The following is a 26452-nucleotide window of genomic DNA, read 5'->3' as shown; positions in this document are numbered from 1 at the left end:
CTGAAGATACACTCCTTGTACTTTAGTATTTGAATATTTGCTCAACATTAACCTAAAAAAGTTGTCTGGGTTTACTGGAGTACACTGTGTAGAACAACAAGGAATTTGTTTTCCACCCTGTTTGTGTTTTTATGGCTCCTAATTACTATATTTTGTTCTGTTTTCATCTACATTATATTTGCAGACTAATGAGAATCCCATTTGTTTTAATTGGAAGCCAGGTCTCATAGCCGTCTTCTCCCTCACTACAAACATTTCCTTAGTTCTAGAAGTACACAGCATAGCTTACACATCATTCTGTCCCTGCTGACTTTATAACAATTGTCAGTCCACAGGCGTGGTTAGATGGCATGTACAAAGAACATTACAGCATCTAAAAAAACAATTTGTAATGGGAAAACAAGGTGTGTAGGTTGCTATTCCCAAGAATAAAATGATGCTCTCAATAGTCATATTATTAAACGGGTATTTTAATATATTGATCTATCAGTAGGACGGTGACGTTAAGGCGGCAGCCAATCAGCTACATTTCTCTAACTTGGCAACATTACTGGAAAAAACAAAATAAATAAAATTACAGGTAAAACAACCCTGATATGGGTTGTGAATGACCAGTTCTAAATGGTGGGGCAAAATGAGTGCTCTACTGCACAGGGACCCTGTTTGGCATGGTTAGATGCAGATGCAATTACAAATGCAATTAACTATGGACCTCTCATAACCAAAAATGTATCTGCATTTGCACCAATGCCCCCCCCCCCCCAAAGAATCTCCTGTCTTAAAGCAGAACCTAAAAACAATATTTACTTAAAGTGAAACTCAAGGCAAAAGTTTATTTTTTCATTTTGGATAGCGTAAGGAAGGGTTATAATTATAACCCTTCTCAGTTTTTGTTTTTTTTGTGTGCCAAATTTGTCCTACTGGGTAGATTTCCCTTCACTTATCGTCCAATGGCAAAAACAGGAAGTCAGAGGAAATACCTCAGAAGTGAGGGAATCCCCGGTTGTCACCAGTGTCCCCATTGAAAGATTTTCTCTTTATTTCTTTTCTGAGGTCAACATTATCAAAAACTAAAATGGTTTGCCTTTTGTTATACTTTAGGATCTGTATCCCCCTGTCAATGCTGATCGTATATTGATAAACCTAAAAAAAAGCTGAGGGTCTAGCCAGGCAACTGATTTCCCACTATTTCAAGGCCAGGTTCCAACTTCGGATGGGTTCTGAGAATAGCAGTTTTTCTGTAGGTTACAATATGGTGAGGAGAGGGTGGTGGCTTTAAGATAATCTCCTAACACTCAACCCCAAACCTTAGGCTAAAAAAAAATGTTAAAGGGGTTGTAAAGGTTTGTTTTTTATTTTCTAAATTGGTTCCTTTAAGCTAATGCATTGTTGGTTCACTTGCCTTTTCCTTCGATTTCCCTTCTAAATGTTTTTTTTCTTCGTCTGAATTTCTCACTTCCTGTTTCTCCTCAGTAAGCTTGCCCCCATCATCCGAGGCATTCTGGCTGGGGGTTAGTCAGCGTGCTCGCCCCCTCCCTTGGGACTACATCCCTGCGGGGAGACGCTGTGAATGCAGGGATGTAGTCCCAAGGGAGGGGGCAGACTGACTAACTCCCAGCCAGAACAGCTCGGATGATAGGGGCCAGCTTACTGAGGAGAAACAGGAAGTGAGAAATTCAGACAAAGAAAAAAAACATTTATGGTTAGCCCTGCTCCAGGTAAAACTTTATTTTTCTTTTAGACATATTATAAAGGTTAGAGTGGTGACATGAGGTCAGAAGGAGGAACAAGTGAGGAGGGAGGCCTCTTTATAACCTATAAAATGCCCTCTAAAAAGCGATATCCAGAGTGGATTGCTCTTCAAGGGGCTACTGCTAGTGCTACTTTGCTACTGTTAATCAAGGGCTGAAATGTACACATTAAACCTGTGATAATGTTCATAGTAATTGAAGACAACCAATGCCTCTATTGTAGTCTGTTCTGACATCCCACATCAAAACTTTGCATTGTTTTACACACATAAATTGGCAGAGTTCATGACTTGGTAAGCTTTGTTTTTTGATGTTCTTACACTGACAACATAAGGATATGAGCGCATGGTTACACAAAGACAAGTCTCCGGTTCCTAAAATGGAAATGCTATGCAGTTTTCTAATTACTGTATTCATGTATATCCCCACTCGCTATGTAAGTCACTTAAAACAACAGCTTGGCTCCCAGCCAATTTATTCTCTGTTGATGAGGCAGCTAAACGAAGCAAATGACTTTCCTGTCAGGAAACATAGGCAAATGTGTGTGTTTTTCCATGACACAGCTAATTGTTTAGTAGGCTTTAGGTGACAATACTGTGTAGTTTTATATTAGTTTATTTAACGTGGTATTAAACCCAAAAGCAAACATGTGTTATATTGCAGTTCACCAATACTTAGATGTGGTGGCTGCATTAGTTTCCTTTTTTAGGCTTTCTTTCTTCTATTTTCATCTGGTGATCTGGCCAGTAAGCCTGTTGTTTTAAAAAAAGAACAAGCTCTCTTCCAGATGTATCATTTTCAGAGATGAGACAAACCATTTACCACTGACAGGGATGCTCACAATGATCAGCTTTATTTATGTAAAACTTTTATCCCAAATGGAAAAACTGTTACTGTACATACTTACCCTCGGGAAGATTTACCTTCCTTCACAACCAGGCCATTTTTTGCAATATGGCACTGCGTTACTTTAACTGACAGTTGTATCGTGTGATGCTGTATCCAAATATTTTTTTTTTTCCACAAATAGTATTTGATCCACACTGCCCTTTTACATTTTTTGCACTATAAGCGACAAAAAAACTGACAATTTAGAAAAAAATATGTTTGTTTTTTTCACTTTTTGCTATAAAACCTATCCAAAGTTTTGGCCAATATGGATTCTGCTACATATTTTAGGTAAGAAAAATCGCAATAAGTGTATATTGATTGGTTTGCACAAATTTATAGAGTCTACAAACTATGGGATAGATTCATGGATTTTTTAATCTATTTTTTTACTAGTAATGACAATGATTGGCGTCTTATAGCGGGACTGCGATATTGCGGTGGACAAGTCTGACCCATAACTGACACTTTTGACACTTTTTTGGGGACCAGTGACATTATTATAATTCTGTATAATAATAATAATTATTAGCGTGATCAGTGCTAAAAATATGCACTGTCGCTGTACTAATGACACTGGCTGGGGAGCGGTTACCATCAGGGGCGATTCAAGGGGTAAATGTGTGCCTAGATAGGGATTCAGTGTAGTGGAAAGCATGGGTCGGTGTTCATGCTTTACAGGAACACATGATCCATGCCTTTTTCTGTTAACAGAACAGCAATCTGCCTTGTTTACATGGGCGGACTGCCATTCTACCTGTGTACTGAATGATCAGAAGGTGATCGGCTCCCGCTGTGTAAAATCACAGAAGTAGTGACACTCACCCGCTACTGGGAAGTGCAGGATCGCATATATTTATGTGTTCCGGTCCAGCATGGCCATCCTGTAGCCTTAAATGTGCTATAGGGTGGTCGACAAGCGGTTATAAAGTGTTAGCTGCAGTTTGGGTTCAATTTAGTCGTGTATTTAAATTTGCTAGTAAATCGAACTTACCTCTCCTCTCAGATTAACAACGCTGTTGTCCAAGGGTGTCCCCTGTGCACCTTGATCCAGAGTGGGAGCACAGGAGGTGTGTTGTTGGCCAGATCACCAATTGAAAAAATTATAAAATGTTACTTCATATATTTCAATAAAGTTACAAAAAACAAAAATCAATCAATTAGCTGTCATCACAGCACAACGCGTGTAATCAGCACAGCTACTGGTGTGAATCAGTTCTAAATTCTAGCTACAACAATAAAGGAATGATTAAAGGAGAAGTCCAGACTGAGCTTTTTAGGCTGGGCTTCTCCTCTGGGTCACAGAAGTGCAATTCGTTTTGCACTCCTGTGACCCGTTTTCAGCAGAGATCGGTCTGAAGTCTGCTCTCTGTTGACGTCACTGCCATCGGTCGGGGCAGCGCATCATCCAGAGTTCCAAGTCTGGGTTCCGCCAGCTGCCTTGATTGATGGCAGTCTCAGCATCTCAGTGAGCCACTGAGACGGTCACTCATCACCCCTCCATGGCTCAGCACTCCAATGAGCGCCGAGAAGTAGAGCAGAAGCGATGCTGACTGACAGTGACTCAGGGAGAAGTGAGAACTGAGCCGTCGATGGTGTTCGGTGGCTCGGTTTTCAGTGCAGAGACACTGGGGAACAGATGCGGCATCAGTCTGATGCTGCAACCACCGAGGTAAGTATGAATATAAAAAAAAAAAGACTTCTCTTTTAATAACATTTATACATTTACATAACCATTTAAGATGATCCAACGTGAGGGTTTTTAATTGTATAGAAGACAATGAAAAAGTGTTTTTATTTAGAAATTATTTAAGGGGCCTTCCCTTTAGGGATTTTTTTATAGTAATACCAGTTTTCTAGAATTGCAATCAGTACTTTTCCTTGATTGAGTCTAAACTTTGGCGTCCAATATTTTTGGTAATATAGCGTATCTTGACCCTAAATTCAAGGAGCCATGATCGCTATGTATGAGAGGGATCTAGCCGTGCTTGATCCTATCTGATGCACATTACTCTGTTTGTAATCTTAGAAACGTATGCCAGTTTTCCTTAAAGCGGTGGTTCACCCTCAGTAACAACATTGTAGGATTAAATTAAGCATAGTAGCGCGAGCTACAGTATGTCTTTTTTTTTGCCCCGTACTCACTGTGTAATCCTATAGAGAAGATTCCGACTCCCCGCGGGGAATGGGCGTTCCTATCCAGAGGGAAGATGATTGACGGCCGGCTATGGCACATCACGCTCCCCGAAGATAGCCGGAGTAGGTCTTGGCTCTTCCTGGCGCTATATGGCGCCTGCGCACAGACATTGGAGCTGACTGCGCAGGCGCCGTGAAGAGCAAACACCTATTTCGGCTATTTCCGTGAAGCGTGAGGCGCCATAGCCGGCCGTCAATCACGAGCCCTCTGAATAGGAACGCCCATTCCCCGGAAACTTTACTACTCGATTACAGAGTGAGTACGGCGCTAAAAAAAAATATAAAGGCATACTGTAGCTCACGCATCTATGCTGAATCAAATGCTAGAAAAAAAATAAATGTTTTAGGGAGAACCCCCGCTTTAAGGAAGCAGGCATTGTCCTGTGAAACGTGTCAGTATTTTCTACATGAGAAGCCCCCTATGAGCATCGGGGAGCATGGTTAGCAATTACTGGCAAATATGTACCAGTAATTGCAATGTTCACTATTGTTACCTAGGTAGGGGTTGCATTTTAAACCTTTTTTAATGTTTGTAAAATACAAATGTTTTTTTATATATATATATATATATATATATATATATATATATATATATATATATATATATATATAAATTTGATGCAGTACTTTGAAAGTTCTATATTTTTATTTTATTTAGGGATTTAATGTATTTTTCAGTGTCTTGCAATCTAGCATGTGGTACCAGTGAAACCTTTGGGGAAAGTAGAGACTATTTTGTGTAGCCTCATACCTAATTTTACTTGCATACCATACGCCCTTCAAGTATGAGGCTCTTGGGATTGCCTAGCTAGAAAATCAGACACAGGGGTAATATAGTACAGTCATACAGCCATACAAAACCAAGATGCCTACACAGTAGACCACCAGATGAAGACACGTAGGGAAAAGAGATGAAAGTCAAGGAGACAAAACCAAGGCAATGACTGGTAAAAGTGGAAAATTATATAGATCGTTTAGGCAAAATTATACTAGAAAGGGGCACCAGCAGGAAAAGGAGTTACTCAGAGAGGTACAGATAAGTGGTGTAAGATAATGTACAAGATGGACCAGACAATACACATAGCAAGATAGGAGTACAATAATTATGGTTAAAGGAATCCCAAAGGCAGGGAAAGCCAAGAACATGGAGTTGGAGATCTAAAACTAAGGCCACAGAATCAAACTCTGACATTGAGAGCTCTAGCAGTTTCCTACAATAGTAGCAGAAGTAATAATAACCAGGAGGCTGACGAGAGATCAGAAACAGGTGTGCAAGGGCGAGGCCGATAGAATAGTTTAAGGCAGTGACATGGTGGAGGTGTAACAAGTGCAGGTGCTAGTCAAAACACTGGGATGGACAAGAACAGACAGATCTGGGGCTCAAACTGAGGAAGATCCCACAAGTAATTTTCTTCCATAAACTGATTACAACAGTACACTTATTTAATTATGAAAAGGTGAACACATTTGTATTGTCACAGAATATGCAAAAGACATAATGTTATGTATACTTCTGGCTAAATCTTTTTTTTTTTTTTTTCTCTTTTGGGACCATAGGTGGGCATGAGATCTCGAAATCAAGGTGGAGAAAGCTCAACCATTGGGCACAATGTAAACTGTAACAATGGCAATGCCATAGAGGAGGAGAACCTCGGTGGGGATGCCAAAAACAGGAATAACATGCACAGAAATAAGGAGGGAGACATGCAAGTCTCTGGAACAGTTAAAAGACATGGTAAATCTACAGACACTGGTGACAGGAAAAACAGGAGGCTTAATGATCCAACCAAAGATGATCTTGTAAGGCTGCTCAGTGTTATGGAAGGCGAACTCCAGGTATGGTCAAATTACTAAACTTTATTTTGTTCACTTCATTCACTTTTGTATATCAAAGCAACTGTAAAGTGAACCAATGAGATATTGAAATATGGGAACTGCTGGTGTAGGCTAGATTTCAAAGGAACAGATACCTGGCATCTTGATCCGTGCCTCAATAACTAGTATGTGGATGGCAGAATAAGTATTTGGTCACTGATGTCTGAGAAGTCCAAGTTCCACTTGCACCTAGGTCCAATTAAGGAATTGAAGCGGATTATAAAGTGGGACAGGGAGATTTATCCTCTTTTTATATCTTGGCAGCAGGGGCAGACTGATCTTTTGGGCACTACCTCAGGGCTCAAGGACAGTAGGGTGCCCAATGAAAGGCTCCTGGTACCTTTATTGGGTCACCGGCGGCCGTGGTAGCAAGGTGCCATCCGGTGGATCAATAAAGACAACTAGACAATAATAGGACCGCTGACACTCCAATTCCCCTCAGCTTCAGATCAGGCACCCTAAACATCGCCCTTCCCCCCACCACTTTATCTTGTGTCTGGCTCTGCCCCTCTTACGCCTCACCCTGCCTGTTGTCTTGGCTGGCATACCTCAGGTCTCTCTTTGGAGAGATTTCCTCTTACTTCTTCTTGCACCTACAGGACAGGATGTGCATGGAAATTTCCATAATGGGAAAAAACTGTTGTGGTGTAACAATTCCCTGCTCTATCCAAAATAAAAACAAACGCTTTGGTTTTAGTACCTACCTAACGTGTATTTCTTATTTCTTTTTTTTTAAACAAATGTAGCCATTGCATCAGACAAATCCTCTCTCCCCCACCACTCTTAAAAGTAGTAGTGAAAGTATCTATTGCCCAGTTGACAGACTTCAATCTACTTTAGTCATAGAATATCAAAATATCTTGTTGCAATAGTTTCAAAACTTAATTTCACTAGGTTTTGAATGGGTGAAATCTGCAAGAGTAGCTATCGATCACAGAAAAATGGGGCATTGTGACAGACGTATTATGGTTGGGGGTCACAAAAATTACTTACAAAGCAGTTTAGAACTCTCAAAAGCTGTTAACTAATGGATAGTTCAAGACGAATCCCAAACAATCCAGATACAGAAGAGAATAACTCTAATGCGTAGGTAACTCCAAGGTCACATGGGCCATGTAATCATAGAGAATACAACATAGTGCTCTCTGCAATAATAAGAGTTTTAATGGTAAAATATAAGTGTAAACTTACAGACATGGCACTGTTCCAGTGCCGGATAAATAGCATGTGTATAAACAAGATGCGTGATGGCCACGGGTGATGTCACGGCGCTTCATTCGGTACACGTTGTGTCCCTATGGGCGGGGACTTCCTCAGCGGTTACAGAAGCTACGTGACCACCCGCTGTTAAATAATGAAAGAACTGGTTGTTATAGTAACGCAACACCGCATTCCCTTGACGCAGCGCAGGGCAGGGATAACTTCTCATGAGACTAATCCACACGCTATTAACACCATATAAGGACGAGATCACAACTCAAATAATGCTGCAAAAGATCTTGCCATTAAAAACATATATTGCCAACAAATAACACATGTGAATTATGTCTAGACACTAGTGCACTGTATAGTACACAAAGGCTAAATCACTGTGCATTTTTAGAGCTGAGGCTTAGGCCCCGTACACACGACCAAACATGTATGCTGAAACTGGTCCGCGGGCCAGTTTCAGCATACATGTTCGGTCGTGTGTAGGCGCGAGCGGGCCGAATTCCAGTAAACATTTGCCCGCCGGGCCTTTTCCCAGCGGGCAAATATTCCTGGACGTGTTTTAAAACCTTCCGCTGGAATCCTGCCCGCTCGGACATGTACGGTCGTCAGTACAGACCTACCGTACATGTCCGAGCGCCCGCCGTCCGTCGTATGCGTCAAATGACTTTGACGCATGCGTGGAAGCCTTTAAATGGCAGGCCCGCCCACGTCGCCGCGTCATCGCCGCGTCATCGTCCCCGCGTAGTGTTTACGCGCGGACTTCTGTACGATGGTTAGTACAACCATCGTACAGAAGCCCTCTGGCAGGCATGTACGGTGAAAACGGTCCGACGGACCGGTTTCACCGTACATGTTTGCTCGTGAGTACCCGGCCTTAGAGCAGAAAATCGCCCAAAAATGACTAGATGTGAACATAGGGCTACTTTCATAAAGACTTACGACGGCGTATCAGTAGATACGCTGTCGTAAGTTCGAATCCGCGCTGTCTGTTGCTAAGATACGACCGGCGTAAGTCTCCTACGCCGTTGTATCTTAGCTGCATATTTATGCTGGCCGCTAGGGGCGTGTACGTCGATTTACGCCGAGAATATGCAAATTATCAAGATACACCTATTCACGAACGTACGCACGGCCGTCGCATGTAAGATACGCTGTTTACGTAAGGCGTTTTCAGGCATAAAGATAAACCACCAAAAAGATGGCGCAGCCAATGTTAAGTATGGACGTCGGACAGCCGTCGAATTTCACATCGTTTGCGTAAGCCAATTCAGAATGGGGCTGGGCGTAGGTTACGTTCACGTCAAAAGCAAGGAGTATTTGCGACGTGATATTGAGCATGCGCGCGCATGCGCCATACGATCGGCGCTTCATTTACATGTATGGTAATGAATCGTGAATTCATTACCATACAACACGCCCATTTGAATTAGGCGGGGTTACGCTGGGCCATTTGCGCTACGCCGACGTAACTTAGGAGGCAAGTGCTTTGTGAATACAGTACTTGCCTCTCTATGTTACGTTGGCGTAGTGCAAATGGAATGCGCTACGCCGACCTAAAGATAGGCGGCTGTACGCGAATCTAGCTGTTTAAACTTTAAATGATGCCAATGAAAATATATTAGGAACAAAAATTGTCTCTGGACAGCCGCACTCTGAACAAATTGTAGCCTTTATTAAAAGAAGGACAGCACTACAAGTCACAGCAAAATAAAATAAAACCCGACCCCTGACATTGCCTGCACCTGAGTTGTCTGCAGAGGAGGATATTCATCTGGGTTCCCACCTGGAGCGGCTACTTCCTTTTCCAATGAAAATATATAGTTTTTTTCCTATATAAAATAATGGGCATGCATAATATCTGAGGCTTGGCAACAGACCATATTCTACATACCTATATAAAATCTTTAATTTTTTAGCATTATGTGAGAAGGGAATTAAGTAATATGTTTTAACTAGGGTTGTCCAGATACCGATACCAGTATCGGTATCGGGACCGATACCGAGTATTTGCGGGAGTACTCGTACTCGCGCAAATACCCCCGATACCTAAATAGAATACTTCCCCCCCCTTTCCCCCCCCCGCCGCTGCCGCCGCATCGCGGGACATGGCTAGAGGGACATGGCTGCATATGTGAGGGACGTGGCTAGAGGGACATGGCTGCATATGTGAGGGACATGGCTAGAGGGACATGGCTGCATATGTGAGGGACATGGCTAGAGGGACATGGCTGCATATGTGAGGGACATGGCTGCTTATGTGAGGGACATGGCTAGAGGGACATGGCTGCATATGTGAGGGACATGGCTAGAGGGACATGGCTGCATATGGGGGGGACATGGCTGCATTTGGGGACACATTTAAAAAAAGTATCGGTATTCGGTATCGGCGACTACTTGAAAAAAAGTATCGGTACTTGTACTCGGTCCTAAAAAAGTGGTATCGGGACAACCCTAGTTTTAACCACCGTAGAAAGACATCTTGTCCTTATTTGTTGTGTTTCTTAATACATGGAGAAAATTACTCGCTGAGGTCACATAAGCTGTGAGAGTAACAGATACTGCCACTAAATGAACTTTCTTAAGTACAGAACCTGATGCCACTAAGAGTAGTTCAGTGACCTTCTCTAACACATGGCAGTGACTCTGCATTAGTGTTCTACCAGTCTTTTATTGCTGTATATTGGTTTTATTTCACTATTTTTCTATAATTATATTGTATCCCTGATTGTATTATTGGTATAAACAACAGAAAATGCACATATTGCTGTACATTTGTTTTTAAAACTAGTATGTATAGATGTAGTGTAGTACATAATGGTTTTCTAATACTGCAAAGTGCAAAATCTGGTGCGGCTCTGCATAGAAACCAGTTTCCATTCTTTTTTTTCAAAGCCTAATTGAACAAGCTAAGAGCCGGTTCACACTGGGGCGACCTGGGATCCGACTTCAAGTCGCCCCAAGTTTCCCCAAGTCGCGCGGTCGAGAAAATGAATGGAAGTGAATGGGAGCTGTCTTAATGTACACTACTGAAGTCGCTCCGACTTCAGAAAAGGTTCTGGTACTACTTCAATGCGACTTCTAGGCAACTTGTAGGCAACTTGTACCCATTGATTTCAATGGAAGTCGCCTCAGAGGTCGGATCACTGTCTTAACTGAAGCAACAATACAGGAAGATAACATACATTTCTCAGGCAAACCCCTCCCTCCCACAGAGCTGATTGTTGTTTGATGGCCACTGGAAAGCCTCCTGTCCTGGAGGCGACTTGAAGTTGCCTTGTACTGTGCTGGAGGCAACTTGAAGTTGCCTTGTAAGTTGCCTGATGATTCATACTCAAGTCCTGTCCAAGTTGCCTCCCAAAGTTGTGCTGGAAGTCGTGTTGCCCCTGTGTGAATGGGCTCTTAATGTTAGAAGCTGATTGGCTACCACGCACAGCTGCACCAGACTTTGCACTCTCCAGTCTTAATAAATCAACTCCAATTTGTACCTGTTGAGCATTCTTGTTTAGATGCAAAGAAAACATTCTTTTAGTTTGTCCATACTGGTTTGCTGGACACCTTTGTAAACGGCCCACTCTTGAGATGTCGTACATGCCTGTTCACTCACTACTTTACATTGTAGCAAAGTGTAGCATTGTAGCAAAGTGTAATTTCTTCAGTATCGTCTAATGAAAAGGTATAATAAAATATTTACAAAAATGTGAGGAGTCAGTGTACCCACTTTTGTGAGATATTGTATAAAGTTGCTTTGTTTTTGCATACCTCTTCCTTACTGTAACTGAGATCCTTCAATAAAAATGTATTGAAAAAAAAAGAAGAAGAAAAAGAAATAGAAAACATCATTTCTGGCTTTTGGATTTGTTCACACCAGATGCGTTGATCTGTATCAATCAATGTAGGCTCAACGCAAGGACACCAAAGACACTTTTAAACTGCAGTGCGGGTTGAGCATTGCATTCTCATGGTTTTTACATGGGTTACCCATGGTTTCCCATGGACTTCTAGTAGATTGGGCATGTTTGGTAAATTTTCTGAAAATGCACCAGAAAACACACCAAAAACACCTGAGCTAAAAAGATCCAAAAGTCTGTGGAAAAGCGTGGGTAACCTGCAAGAAAACTGGGATATAGCAGGAAAAGCAAGGCATTTTAGGTGGCTGCAGCAGGTTTTTTGGCTGTAGACATGATCTATCCACTGTCAGCCACGTTTGGTGACAATCTTTAAGCCCAGGTTCACACTGGGTACGATTTCCTTCGATTTGAGATGCGATTTCACATGTGAAATCGCATCTCAAATCGGCAGCATTTGCCGGCAATTGTCGGCAATGACACTGTCCTAATCGGTGCGACGCCGCATCTGCGGCGCTGCACCGATTTCAAAAAGTAGTTCCTGTACTACTTTTTGCGATTTCGGTCCGCGATTTACATAGACATCTGTGCAGAAACCTGCACAGATGTCTCTTAAATCGCGGCTGAAATCGGGACTGCCGGCGGGAGTGAAATCGTGCGAGTTCAGCTGAACTCGCATGGCTTCACTCCCGCAGCCCAGTGTGAACCAGGGCTAAAGGGGAGTTCCAGCCAATATTTATGTTTATTAAAAGTCAGCAGCTACAAAAAGTGTAGCTGCTGGCTTTTAATAAACAGACACTTACCTGCTCCAGCGTTCCAGCGACACGCCGGCCGGGGCTCCGCTCCTCTCCCCCCCTCCCCGGCCGGCGTCTTCATTGTCACTGTGGGCACCCGGCCGTGACAGCATTCAGCTTCACGGCCGGGCACCCACTGCGCATGCGCGAGCGGCACTACGCATGCGCGCACGGCCCGGCGCTGTTTGATTGGACAGGCGATCGCCTAGGACCTGTCACGTGTCCTAGGCGATCGCCTACAGGGAGGGGCTGCCAAAAGGCAATTAAGCTTAATCGCCTTTGCAGCCCCTCGGCGGAAGGAGGAAGTGGGACAGGAAATGCCCTTCTCCTGAAGCCCCCACTCCCCCCCCAAAAAAATTACATGCCAAATATGGCATGTAAGGGGGTGAAGAGTGGGATAAGCGGAAGTTCCATTTTTGGGTGGAACTCCGCTTTAACTTGTAGAGAGTGCTGGCTAAAAGATATCAAGAAATAAAAAAAAAAAGCAGAATGTTTTCAAATGCCCTGTCTAGCCACAATTGTTTTCTCGCACGATCTGATGTCCTCTGGTGTCCTTTGTGATCAATATGAATATGAACACTTAAGCTGGCCATATACAGCTCAAATTTAAGTTAATTCACCCAGCTCAACAATCTTTGAAAAATCAAAGATGCTAGGTGGAAAATTGTTGGAAATAAAGAGATTGCATCCTATCAGATGCAGCATTGTTCAGATATTCAGAAAGTCACAGGCGCTGTTTTGACATGGATGACAGAATCTATTAGATTTCTCATGTTCAGCTTGCAGGTTGAACAAGAGAAATCTATGCATATATGTCTTTCTTTAGGCAACCTAGGCACATTGATGTTTATGCCTGAAGCTGGAGCTAAAGATAACCTCATGTCATGCTGTATCCTCTGATATCTGTGGAAAGCATTTGTTCTCTCCACTGATTCCAATACTGAATACAAAACCTGGCCTTATATGGAACATGCCACTTCCATAATTATCCGACACTGGGTTAGTATTTTGTGCATTCTATTAGTACAGTCTCTAACCAACTTATCCCATATCATATAGTCTAAAGTTTTTTTTTTACCTTAATGCATTCTCTGTATTAGGGTAAAACAACTTTGTGCAGCTATCCCCCTGCCCCACCTTAATACTTACCTGAGCCCAATCTCAAACCAGTGCTGTGCTCGAGATCTCTCTCTCTCCTTCCTCACTGGACCCAGTGAGAGCATTGCTGCTGTCAATCAAAAAAAGGGAGTGGGGGGCGTGGCCAAATTGCACTGTTTGTGCCTTTAAAATTATTTTAAGTGAAAATTGCACACTGTCAGAGGATGTCATTATGAGACCTTATTCAGCATTGGCTGTTGAGTTATGCAACATTTAGTCATTTAATAAAGTCATTGGGTTATTTCTGTTTATCAAAAAAGCTATAAGATGTATATTTTCTATGCAGTTTATTTGTGGGGGAAAAAAAGATATTAGCACTAGGTCTTTTACTCCAACACTATATATCAAAACTATTAACAAGGCAAATGGCAATATGAAGTGGAGTGCCCAAAATTATTTGTCTTTCACTCATCTGACTATACCGGACAGCTAATAACTTCAATTTGATGGTTGCTTTTGTAAATGCGCATCATTGCCAATTTCTAACATGCATTCAAAAGTTTCATTTAAAGATCTACTTCAACAAAAACGTTTTAGTTTTTTTTGGATAAGGCAGGGAAGCGTTAAAAACCTGGTCAGGTATGCTATTTAAATATATGCCCCAACTGGGTGGATTTCTATTCATTTCCTTTCCCAGGATAGGAAGTGATCAAACAATTGACATCTCCATGTCATCACGTATGGGTTGACTCTGCCCCCTTTTCAATATTGGTTTATTTGACCTGATCAAAATTTCCTGCAATGGATTTGAACAATATTTTTTACAGACAGACAGAAATAAAAACCTACCAGTTGGTTACCTACTCTATTGGAAACAAAAATAAATAATGTAGCTTGAGGATAAGTCCACACGGCAGCAATCTCTGAAAAACAATACATTTTTTGTTTGACCCCCCCACCTTTAGCAACTCGCGCCAGGGTTTTTTTTCCGTCTGATTTTAGCAACTGGCAAGAGAGAGAAGAGAAGACTTGACTTTGTTTTGTTCATCAGCACCCCCCCCCCCTCGCCCCGTCCCACTTATCATCTTGTGGCAGGAGAGAGAAGAGAAGACACTTTTCACAAACCCCCCCCCCCCCCGCGATTATCATCTCGAGGCAGGAGAGAGGAGGGCCCCTCCCCCCCGGTTCTCTGCTCCAGGGGGGCCCTGCCTAAAGCTGTGTAAGGGGCCCCAAAATGTGTGATGGCTGCTCTGACTGCAGTTTCCTTAATGCCTTTTTTTTTTTTGCTGACATCAATTTTGCATGAAACTAATATACTTCACGTGGCAAGTGTTGTCTTCAATGGGCAAGTTTGACAGGTGCTGCCATCTGTCAACATGACAAGTAGAGATAAATTTGCTGTTGTGTACGATCGCCTCCAGCCGCTTTATTAGGCTATCAAGGGGTTGTAAAAACAAGGCCGGACCCCTCATTTGTAATGTGAGAACCAGGCCTGGGTTAGGTTTAAAAAAAAATTGATTTTGGGAATTTAAAAAAAGTATTTAAAGGTCCAGTTTGTTATCTATTTTTCCAGAATCAATATGCAGGTATTTTTTTTTTAAATACTATATAATGTGTGTCATAATTTACAGAACATTTTCAATCTTTCCCGTTGTCCTTAACATCTAGGTTATAGTAATATATGGAAGCCATACCATGGATTCATTAAATGTGTTTTACAGTACACAAGAATTGTAATTTGCATACATCATGTTGTTACGTATTGCAAACTAGTGAATGATGTGTGTACCTTGCGTGTTGCAAGCACCATCTAGTGGCAGTCAAACTCAGATCTCTCTCTGATGTGTTCTGTGTAGCACAGAGTGAAGGAAAATTAGCCGGAGCTGGGTTATAATAAAAGTGCATGTGGCAGGGTATATTAAACCCCCCATATATATGAGATAAGAAAAAGGCAAAGGACACCTATTACACAGACCATAAAGAATTGCACGCAAATAATGTTTGGTTAAACTAACAATTGTTTTTTCAGTACTAATTCTCTAATATACTGGCTCTTACAAATAACAAATGCAAAAATGTAAAGGTTGGATGAAAGCTTAGGTTTAATAAAACTTTTTTGATAATTAAATGTACATTCTATAAAGCAGGGGCAGGCAACGTGGGGCCCTCCAGCTGTTGCAAGACCCATCATGCCTCTGGGAGTAATTGTAACAGCCAGCCTTGCAATGCCTTATGGGAAATGTAGTTCCACAACAGCTGGAAAGCCCCAGGTTGCCTACCCCTGCTATAGAGGTTTTATACATCTCCCCCGGGACAACTAAGGAGGATAGGGGGACAGATCGATTTGTTTATAAAAGAGGGACAGCCCCTCCAAATCAGGGACTATTGGGCAGTGGCATATGAGGCCTCGTACACACGACTGTGTTTCTCGGCAAAAACCAGCAAGAAACTTGCTGGGAGATATTTTTTTGCCGAGGAAACCGGTCGTGTGTACATTTTCGTTGAGGAAACTGTTGTGAAACTCGACGAGCCAAAAAGAGAGCAAGTTCTCTATTTCCTTGACGGGAATGGAGAAACTTGGCTTGTCGAGTTTCTCGACGGCTTCACAAGGAACTCGACGAGCAAAACTATGTGTTTCACCCGTCGAGTTTCTCGGTCGTGTGTACGAGGCCTGAGGCCCCGTACACACGACCAAGTTTCTCGGCAGAATTCAGCCAGAAACTCGATCGGAGCCGTATTCTGCCGAGAAACCCGGTCGTGTGTACACTTTCGGCCGAGGAAATGTGTTTCGCCCGTCGAGTTTCTCGGTCGTGTGTACGAGGCCTAAGAGTATGAAGCTAGTGTTTAAAGTAACCTTAGGCCTCGTGCACACTGGACGTTTAGCCTTGGCGACCTGAGGCTGTGGTGTTTAGCCGCGTCTGGAGGGCACAGCAAGCAACATAGCAAGAAATTATGATTTTCAGAAGGTCAGCAATGGCAGACTCGATATTTCTCATATGAGTTCAGTTCCAATTCCAGTGAACAGATTGCCTTTAAAGCAATGGCACGCAGCTGTGTAGAGGTATCACATTTTAATTATCATCATTTAAAACACTCAGAATAAAAAAACAAGAGAGCAATAAAACATAAAAAATATTACTTCCGATAGTTTATCATATTTTCAGCATAAGTGTTGATGCACTAGTAACTGACTGTAGAACTAATTGCCCCACAATGTGTAGATGTGTTTTCTTTAATTTACTTGGATTTATATTAAAAAGGCAATTAGAGCACCTGGGAAATTGTGAACACATGGAAAAAGTATAGCAATTTAAACCTCATTTAATACAATTACATGCATTCTACAAAGTTTTAAGATATGATTACATCCTTATTTCTTTTTGTTTTAGTCCTAGAAACAATACAGTATGGGACCCCATACACACTATAAGGCCCCTTTCAGACTGGGGCGGGAGCCGCGGTGGCGGTATAACGCTGCTAAAAGTAGCGGCGCTATACCGCCGGGATAAAGGGGTTAAAGGGTTAATACCGCCCGCAATGCGCCTATATAGAGGCGCATTGCGGGCGGTATTGCCGCGGTTTCCCATTGTTTTCAATGGGAAGGAGCAGTGAAGGAGCGGTATACACGCCGCTCCTCTCACCGCTCCAAAGATGCTGCTGACAGGAGATTTTTTTGTCTCCCGCCAGCGCATCGCCTCAGTGTGAAAGCCCTTCGGCTTTCACATTGAGGTAGCTGGGCAGGAGTTTTTCAGGCGGGATAGCAGCGCTATTTTTAGCGCTGTACCGCCTGAAAAACTCCTCAATGTGAAAGGGGCCTTAGATTTTCTGCAGATTTTTGTCTTCAGATTTACCAAAACGATGTAGTGCAAGGGCCTGCCTGATTGCATACAAATTGAAACTCTTATACCGCGTACACACGTTTGGAAATTCTGATAAGAAAACCGTGGAATTTTTTCCGATGGAATTTTGGCAAACTTGTATTGCATACACACGGTTACACCAAATTCCGACCGTCAAGATTGCGGTGACGTACAACACTACAACGAGCCGAGAAAAATGAAGTTCAATGATTCCGAGCATGCGTCAAATTTATTCCCAGAATGCATGTTTTTTTGCGGGTCGGAATTGCATACAGGCGATCGGAATTTCCGACAATAACTTTTCCCATCGGAAAATTTAAGAACCAGTTCTCAAATTTTTCTTGGCAGAAATTCCGGCAGAAAAATTCTGGAGCCTACACATGGTCAGAATTTCCGGCCAAAAGCTCACATCAAACTTTTCTTGTCGGAATTCCCGATTGTGTGTACGCATTAAGGTTTGACCTCATATTACATGGTTTTGGTAAATCTGAAGACAAAAATGCAGAAAATCTCTGTACAGAGCTTCCCATTCATTCACATGCTAAAGCATTGTAAACACAGTTTACTATGCTTCAGTTACGAATGGTCAGAATCAGTGATCGGTACTGATCACTGACTTTGTCCATTCAGAAGAAGAAGGGGCCAGTAAGTAATGCCTGCGGGAGAGGGGAGGGGGCAAGCTGACAGTGCTGCAAGGGGACGGGGCAGGGGAGCCCCTGGGGGGCAGCAGGATCTAGATAGGAGGGGAGGAAGGGTAGCATGTGGGGAAACCCACCCCCTTAATTTTCCTCCTGAAGCCGCTGAATGCCTGCAGGAGGGAGAGGAGGAGCAGGCTTTCAGTGGCCGCAGGGGAAAATAGAGGAGATCAATTTCTCAATATGCTATCCCCATTGCCTCTCCTTTCCAGGTGTACAGGGGGGCCACATGGATCAGCTTTAAACAGACCATGCAAGACCACCCTCTGTCTCTCAGGTACAGAGGGTAGAATCTTACCATTTAGGCCAGACAACAAACGTAGCACTCTTGTCATGCATTAAAGATGTTAGACTGGAAACATTTTGCCAAGGAGGCAAACGCAACCTAATGTTGCCTTATGTGCTCTCTGCTTTTGAAATATTAAGCTAGTAAATTATCCTTAGGGAATTTTCAGTTCACTGTGTAAATTGATTTCTTAAGTGGGGTGAATTGAAGAGCTGTGGCAAACATACAGTTACCATGGTTTGGCCCAATTCAAAAAGAACCAATTAACTGACTCCTATTTCCTTCTACATTCTCTGTAATTATAAAATTAGAAACAACCATTGGTAGAAATATGAACCACTCATATCAGCTGTTGCTGATATCAAGAAATCTCCTATGCTCCGATTCTCATCTCTATATTGATCATCACAGCTGGATTTTGGTGCGTATACTATTGGCTTATATCACACAGTTAATTGGTTCTTGTTTGTATCAAGTGGCAAGTAGGCCTTCAATTCAGGCAAGTAACTATTTCCTTTATTTATCACCAACGTTTTGTGTTTTCTTCCAGTTGCAGCTATGGTAGGTTTTGTGTCACCTACCAAAAAACAATTTCTATAGAAATGTCTTCTTGACATTTGCCTCTGCCTTAGGCCTCGTACACACGACCGAGTTTCTCTGCAAAAACCAGCAAGAAACTTGCTGGGATTTTTTTTGTTGCCGAGGAAACCGGTCGTGTGTACATTTTTCGACAAGGAAACTGTCGAGGATCCCGTCGAGCCAAAAAGAGAGCATGTCTTCTTTTTCCTCGACTGGAATGGAGAAACTTGCCTTGTCGAGTTCCTCGACAGCCTAACAAGGAACTCGACGAGGAAAACGATGTGTTTCGCCTGTCGAGTTCCTCAGTCGTGTGTACGAGGCCTTAGCCTCATCAACCACCTGGCAAATGCAAGCAAAACATAAATGACTAGTTTTAGATTTACTGTTGATACAGAGCTTATTTCTATAGTCTTACCACCTTTTATTGCAAAAATGTGTGGCCAGGTTCTGTTTTAAGTTTACTGATGCTTTGCAACTTGAAGCCCCTTCAGGGAAAGCTTTATTTAAACAGAATGGTTTTACACCAATAAGACACAGATGTATCATCTATCTCTAGTTACTTTTCTCACATTATAAATAATCTTTTGGCATATCAGGGAGTTTCCCACTGGAGATGAATAATAATCTGTGCATGGTGTTCTCCAGAGTGTGAAGTGTGGCTCACATGTAACATCATTTAATATGGGAACTTGGGTCACAAATGCACATCTGTGCTGTCAGATTAGAAGGTTTTTTTTGTTTCTAGCATATGAATATTTTGGTCTTCTGTGGTGTTTTCTTGGTTACTTTTTTAAATGTAGAAACTTCATTGTCGTATACTCTATTTTGGAGGAACTACAGGAATAGTGGTGGGATCGGTGGAAAAGTTCCCACTGGCAGTGAACCATATTATTAGGGAAAATAATAATTTATAGTTCGGAAGATTGTCATACAGTTGTGTCCTAAATCTTAGTATCTTGCCACAGTTTCTTTGTTTTTGTGCAGCATTTTTTTTTTTAAGACAACTCCAGCTTGGACAAGATCAAGATATTACTTTGAATAAACCCGCAAATTTACATTGTACCAATATTTCATTGTCTACATCTTAAAGTTATATTTAAATATTTGGGTGCTCTGTTCCTTTAAATGCTTCAAATTCGAATATGTGCTAAATATGCAATACCCAGTGCAAAATTATTAACCACAGATTACATAGTTACTTTGGCCCAGATTCACAAAAGAGATACGACGGCGTATCTCCTGATACGCCGTCGTATCTCTGTTTTAGGGTCTTCCTAACTATGCGACTGATTCATAGAATCAGTTACGCATAGTTAGCCCTAAGATCCAACAGGTGTAATTGAATTACACTGTCGGATCTTAGGATGCAATACCTCGGCCGCCGCTGGGGGGACAATCAACTCAAAATAACTGAAATTTGCTCAGTTGCAGAATTGTTGCTGTCATTACTTTTATTTTTTTATGACGAATTTCCCCACAAATCGTTATCGCACAATTCTGCAAGTGATTATAATTTATTATCGCTGTTTTCTAGCTGCTCTAAAACCATTTTTGACATAAAGGGACACTTTTGGTTGCTATGGACAATCTACAGTTTGCAGGCAGAAAAACAGTTTTTATTATACAAAAGTACATGTAGGGCACTGGGCAGACCACTAGGGACAAGGGGGGTGTGTATTTTTTACATACAGTACTGTAATCTATAAGATTACAGTATACTGTATGTATTGTGTTTGTTTATCTTTTTGAATTTTGTGCCGTTCACCGCTCCCGTGCGTCGTAACGTCGCAGGGAGCGGTGATCTGCGGCACAGTCTCCTGCGCCGACGTATCTCGAGATACGCTGCGTAAGTGCAAATATGCGCCGTCGTATCTGTGCGCCGTGCCCACAAAACTAAGATACGCTTAAAAACAGGCTTCATTCCACCGACGTAACTTGCCTACGCCGGCGTAGAGTGGGCGCATATTTACGCTGGACGTATGTGGCGTTCCAATTGATTTTCTATTCCAATATGCAAATGAGGGAGATACGCCGATTCACGATCGTACTTGCGCCCGACGCAGGCTACGACTGGTGCGCGTAAGTTGTACGTACGGCGTAAAGTTAGGCCCCATAAAGGAGGTGTAACTCAGCAGCATCCATGCAAAGGGCTGCACCAGGGAACACAAGCCCGCGTATTTTACGTAGTTTACGTTGGACGTGAATATGACTAGGCATAGGTTACGTTCACGCCGTAGGCAGTGATCCGGCGTATATTAGGCATTTGTTCCGACGTGATTGTGAGCATGCGCACTGAGATGCGTCCACGGGACGGTGCATGCGCCCTTCGTTATACGTATCTGTCTGGCGCTCGGCCAATCATTTGCATGGGGTCACGCCTCATTTGCATTGCTCACGCCCACTTCCACCTACGCCGGCTTACGTCTAGGAAACCCAGCGCAGTTTTGGGAGGAAGTGCTTTGTGAATTCAATGCTTGCCTCTCTCCGCTGCGTCGGCGTAGCGTAAAGGAGATACGCTACGGCGGCATAAATGTACGCCGCTGTCTGTGAATCCGGCCAATGTTTACAAGTGTAAACACTCCATATCCAAAATGTGAGTATGAATGGAATAATAAAAAAATAATGTGGTAACAAAACAATAACTAAAGTGCAAATGAGAAAGTGAAATAAATTTGATAAAACTCAATAAAGTGTTGGTGAAAACAAAACACTCTCACTTATGCCAGTGCAATGGATCTTGTAAGCAGACAATGAGATGGATTTACTAAAGGCAAATAGACTGTGCACTTTACACTTGCAGTTGCACTCTGCAAGTACAGTTGCTCCGCGGCTTAGAAAATGATGGGAAGCTATGCTGACCTCCATCATTAAATCATGTGCAAGAATTTTATTTATGTTATTTCCTTGCATGTGATTGTGTTTGTTCGTAAAGTGAAGTTGTACCTCATGTACTAAGTTTTGATGCAACTGCACATGCAATGTGCACAGTCTATTGGCTTTTGGTAAAACCACACATTGTGTCATATTGAAACAAACCACTACTGTGTGTAGGGCAGCTTACCAGATAGTTATGACCCTGAGACCTCGTACACACGACCGAGTTTCTCGACAAAAAACAGTAAGAACCTTGCTGGGAGATATTTTTTGGTCGAGGAAACCGGTCATGTGTACATTTTCGGCGAGGAAACTGTCGAGAACCTCGACGAGCCAAAAAGAGAGCAAGTTCTCTATTTTCTCTATTTCTTTGTCTGATTTGGCTCGTCGAGTTTCTGGTCGGGCTGGTTCTCAACGAGAAACTAGGACGTCTGTATGCTAAGAAACCCGCGCTTGCTCAGATTAAAGTATGAGACGGGAGTAAAAGTAGCTTTTGTAATGGAGATAACACATTTTTAAAGCTGTAACAGACTGAAAACTGCAAATGTCTCTTACCAAACTTTTATTTAACACGCTCACACATAAAATTAGCAAAAGCAGCCCCAAGAGTTTAGCCAGTGGAATCGAACTTCCCCTGTCGTTGTATGTGTTGTACTGTATGTCACCGCGTTTGAGAACGAGGAGATTTTGGCTTGACTGTGTGTACGCAAAGCAAGCTTGTCGAGTTCCTCGACAAGCCTAACAAGGAACTCGACGAGGAACTCGATGTGTTTCGCCTGTCGAGTTTCTCGGCCGTGTGTACAAGGCCTGACACTACCCTCCCCTCAGACTGACAATGCTGCTGTCCAAAGGTGTCCCCTGTGCTCCTTCATCCAGGGTGGGGGCACTTTAACACAGGAGATGTGTTACTGTCCAGATCACCAGGTGAAAACAGGGGACAAAAAGACTAAAAATAGACAAATAATGCAGCCACCACATCTAATGATAGGTAAGCTGCACTATATTACATTGTTAGCTTTGAGTTTAATACCACTTTAAAGATTTAAGATTTCCTCTCACTTCCTGTTGCATCTCCAAAACAGGAAGTGACGGGAAATACAGACAGGAAAAATAACCTCTACTCTATGCAAAACGAAATAGGAAAGTTTTGGCTTTACTTACACTTTAAACCTCTGGCTAAGTATTAGATGACTAAAGAAAAGTTCAGATTAGTACAAACTGAATTCTTACACATTTCAAATTTGGCCTGTACATTATATTTATATAAAACTGTCTAAGGAGTAAGAACTCCCTGTTGCAAACTTAAAAGTAAATCAAATGTTCATAAGAAGACATCTGACTATTATTTTCTACCCACATATCTTTGTTCGGCTTTTGTTGCCAGGACTCTTCATCAGTGATGTCGCCAGATTTCTGAAAAGAACCGACCATGGGAGCTTTCAATGACATCATTAATTATCCGTAGTCTGGAGCTTGGCAACAATCCTCTTATGACACGCTCTGCAGAAATGCTAACTTCACACTGCTGAATGAATGTTTTTATTTAGCTAAGATGTTTATATGTTTTACACTAAAAGATCTTTTTTTTTTTTTTTACCTTAACAAGTACAATGATTTACCCTCAATAAAAAATCAGGCTGATAATATAGATGACAGTTCCCTCATGTTCATTGTGGGTTGTGTAATTAATCCTTAAAGGGGCATTTTGTATTGCAGATGTGTAATCTTTTAATAGAGACAATTTAATAATTGCCTAATGTATTTCAGTTTAATATACAGTGGGGATCAAATTTTGGGCACTCCAGGTAAAAATTTGTATTAATGTGCATAACGAAGCCAAGGAAATATGGAAAAATCTCCAAAAGGCATCAAATTACAGATTAGACATTCTTATAATATGTCAAAGTTAGATTTTATTTCCATCATTTACACTTTCAAAATTACAGAAAACAAAAAAATGGCGTCTGCAAGTTTGGGCACCCTGCAGAATTTATAGCATGCACTGCCCCCTTTGCAAAGCTGAGACCTACCAGTGTCATGGATTGTTCTCAATCATCGTCTGGGAAGACGATGTCAATCTCAAAGGTTTTAAATGCCCAGACTCATCTGACCTTGCCCCAACAATTAGCACCATGGGTTCTTCTAAGCAGTTGTCTAGAAAACTGAAACTGAAAACAGTTGACACAGCTGGAGAAGGCTATAAGAAGATAGCAAAGCGCTTTCAGATGTCAATATCCTCTGTTCGGAATGTAATTAAGAAATGGCAGTCATCAGGAACAGTGGAAGTTAAAGCAAGAAAAATATCAGACAGAACAGCTCGCAGGATTGTAAGAAAAGCAATTCAAAACCCACGTTTGACTGCACGATCCCTCCAGAAAGATCTGGCAGACACTGGAGTTGTGGTACACTATTACACTATAAAGAGATACTTGTACAAATATGGTCTTCATGGAAGAGTCATCGGAAAAGAAAACCTCTTCTACGTCCTCACCACAAAAATCAGCATTTGAACTTTGCAAATGAACATATAGACAAGCCTGATGCATTTTGCAAACAAGTTCTGTGGACCGATGAGGTTAAAATATAACCTTTTGGCCGGAATGAGCAAAGGTACGTTTGGAGAAGAAAGGGCACAGAATTTAATGAAAAGAACCTCTGTCCAACTGTTAAGCATGGGGGTGGATCAATCATGCTTTGGGGTTGTATTGCAGCCAGTGGCACAGGGAACATTTCACGAGTAGAAGGAAAATTGGATTCAATAAATTTTCAGAAAATTTTGGATGGTAACTTGATGCCATCTGTGAAAAAGCTGAAGTTAAAGAGAGGATGGCTTCTACAAATGGATAATGATCCTAAACACACCTCAAAATCCACAGGGGATTACATCAAGAGGCGTAAACTGAAAGTTTTGCCATGGCCTTCACAATCTCCTGACCTCAACATAATTGAAAATCTATGGATAGACCTTAAAAGAGCAGTGCGTGAAAGACAGCCCAGAAATCTCAAAGAACTGGAAGACTTTTGTAAGGAAGAATGGGCAAAGATACCTCAAACAAGAATTGAAAGACTCTTGGCTGGCTACAAAAAGTGTTTACAAGCTGTGATACTTGCCAAAGGGGCAGTACAAGATATTAACTCTGCAGGGTGCCTAAACTTTTGCAGACGCCATTTTTTTGTTTTCTGTAATTTTGAAAGTGTAAATGATGGAAATAAAATCTAACTTATTTTTACATATTATAAGAATGTCTAATCTGTAATTTGATGCCTTTTGCATCTTTCCTTGGCTTTGTTATGCACATTAATATACATTTTTACCTGGGGTGCCCAAACTTTCTATCCCCACTGTACCATAAGTGATCATGGATGGAAACTTTACTAATCCAAGTGGGACGCTACAGGGAAGTGTTTGAAAAATAGTTAGGAACTAATAAAATCATCAAAAGATGTATATTTCATAAGCCCAGTTTTCATCATATAAAACTGTAAAGGCCTGGTACACACAACCGTTTTCCTCTGCAAAATCCATCAAGAAAAATGCTGGCAGAGCATTTTTGCCGAGAAAAACGGTCGTGTGTGGATCTCGACGAGAAAAAAAGAGAACATGCTTTCTTTTTTCTCGTAGGGAGTCTCAATTTCCTCGTCGTGTTTCTCGTTGGGCTGGTTTACGACGAGAAACACGTTTGTGTGTATGCTTAGAAACCCGCGCATGCTCAGAATAAAGTATGAGACGGGAGCGCACCTTCGGTAAAAGTAGCTTTCGTAATGGAGATAGCACATTCGTCACGCTGTAACAGACTGAAAAGCGCAAATCGTGTATAACCAAACTTTTACTAACACGCGGTAACACGAGATTAGCAAAAGCAGCCCCAAGGGTGTCGCCAATGGAATGGAACTTCCCCTTTATAGTGCCGTCTTACGTGTTGTACGTCACCGCATTTGAGAACGACGAGATATTGTCTTGACAGTGTGTATGCAAAGAAAGCTTGACAAGATTCTCGACAAGCCTGTCAAGAAACTCGTCGAGGAAAACAACGTTTCTTTTACGACGAGATTCTCAGTCATGTGTACGAGGCCTCAGAAAAAAATTGTGAATCTGTATGGATTATCTGGATTTCTTTTATTTTTTTAATCTAAAACCATGTGAGCTTCCTCTAAGTCTTTATTATTGAAGTAACTAAATCGGGTGCTAAAAGCAATTCATATGTAGGTCTCACGTCATAATTTAAGTCTATTTCTTGAAGTATACTTTAGACCAGGGGTTTTCGAACTTTCCTCCAGATTTTGGAGAACCAGACTGCCCAGTGGGAGTAAAATAAGCCCCAACGTCAGTGGCAGTTAACAATGTCGCTTCATTGGTTTTAATGGGAGGAATAGTGCCCCATCAATGGCGTTAGTAGGAAAAAATAGAGCTTCATTATTGGTGTCAGTGGAAGGAAATGTGCCCCATTGATGGTGTCAGTGGGTGGAATCTTGCCCCATTATTGGTGTCAGTTGGAGGC

At 42.0% G+C, this 26452-nt stretch overlaps 1 protein-coding gene across 4 annotated transcripts in view; it reads left to right on the top strand.

The window, feature by feature from the left end:
• The window catches only part of FILIP1 (filamin A interacting protein 1), a 209337-nt gene that overhangs the window by 118151 nt on the left and 64734 nt on the right, over positions 1-26452 (top strand). For 3 of the 4 annotated variants that reach the window (XM_040349970.1, XM_040349972.1, XM_040349971.1), the window contains exon 2: positions 6393-6671. In XM_040349970.1, the coding sequence (XP_040205904.1) occupies positions 6399-6671 (273 nt within the window). In that variant the 5' untranslated portion in view covers positions 6393-6398. Of the gene's footprint in view, positions 1-6234; positions 6293-6392; positions 6672-26452 lie in introns of those variants that run through there. The other variant, XM_040349973.1, reaches the window with a different exon arrangement.

This window comes from Rana temporaria, chromosome 4, assembly GCF_905171775.1.
Source record: "Rana temporaria chromosome 4, aRanTem1.1, whole genome shotgun sequence".
NCBI lineage: Eukaryota > Metazoa > Chordata > Amphibia > Anura > Ranidae > Rana > Rana temporaria.
This window is presented reverse-complemented; position numbering and strand designations above follow the sequence as displayed.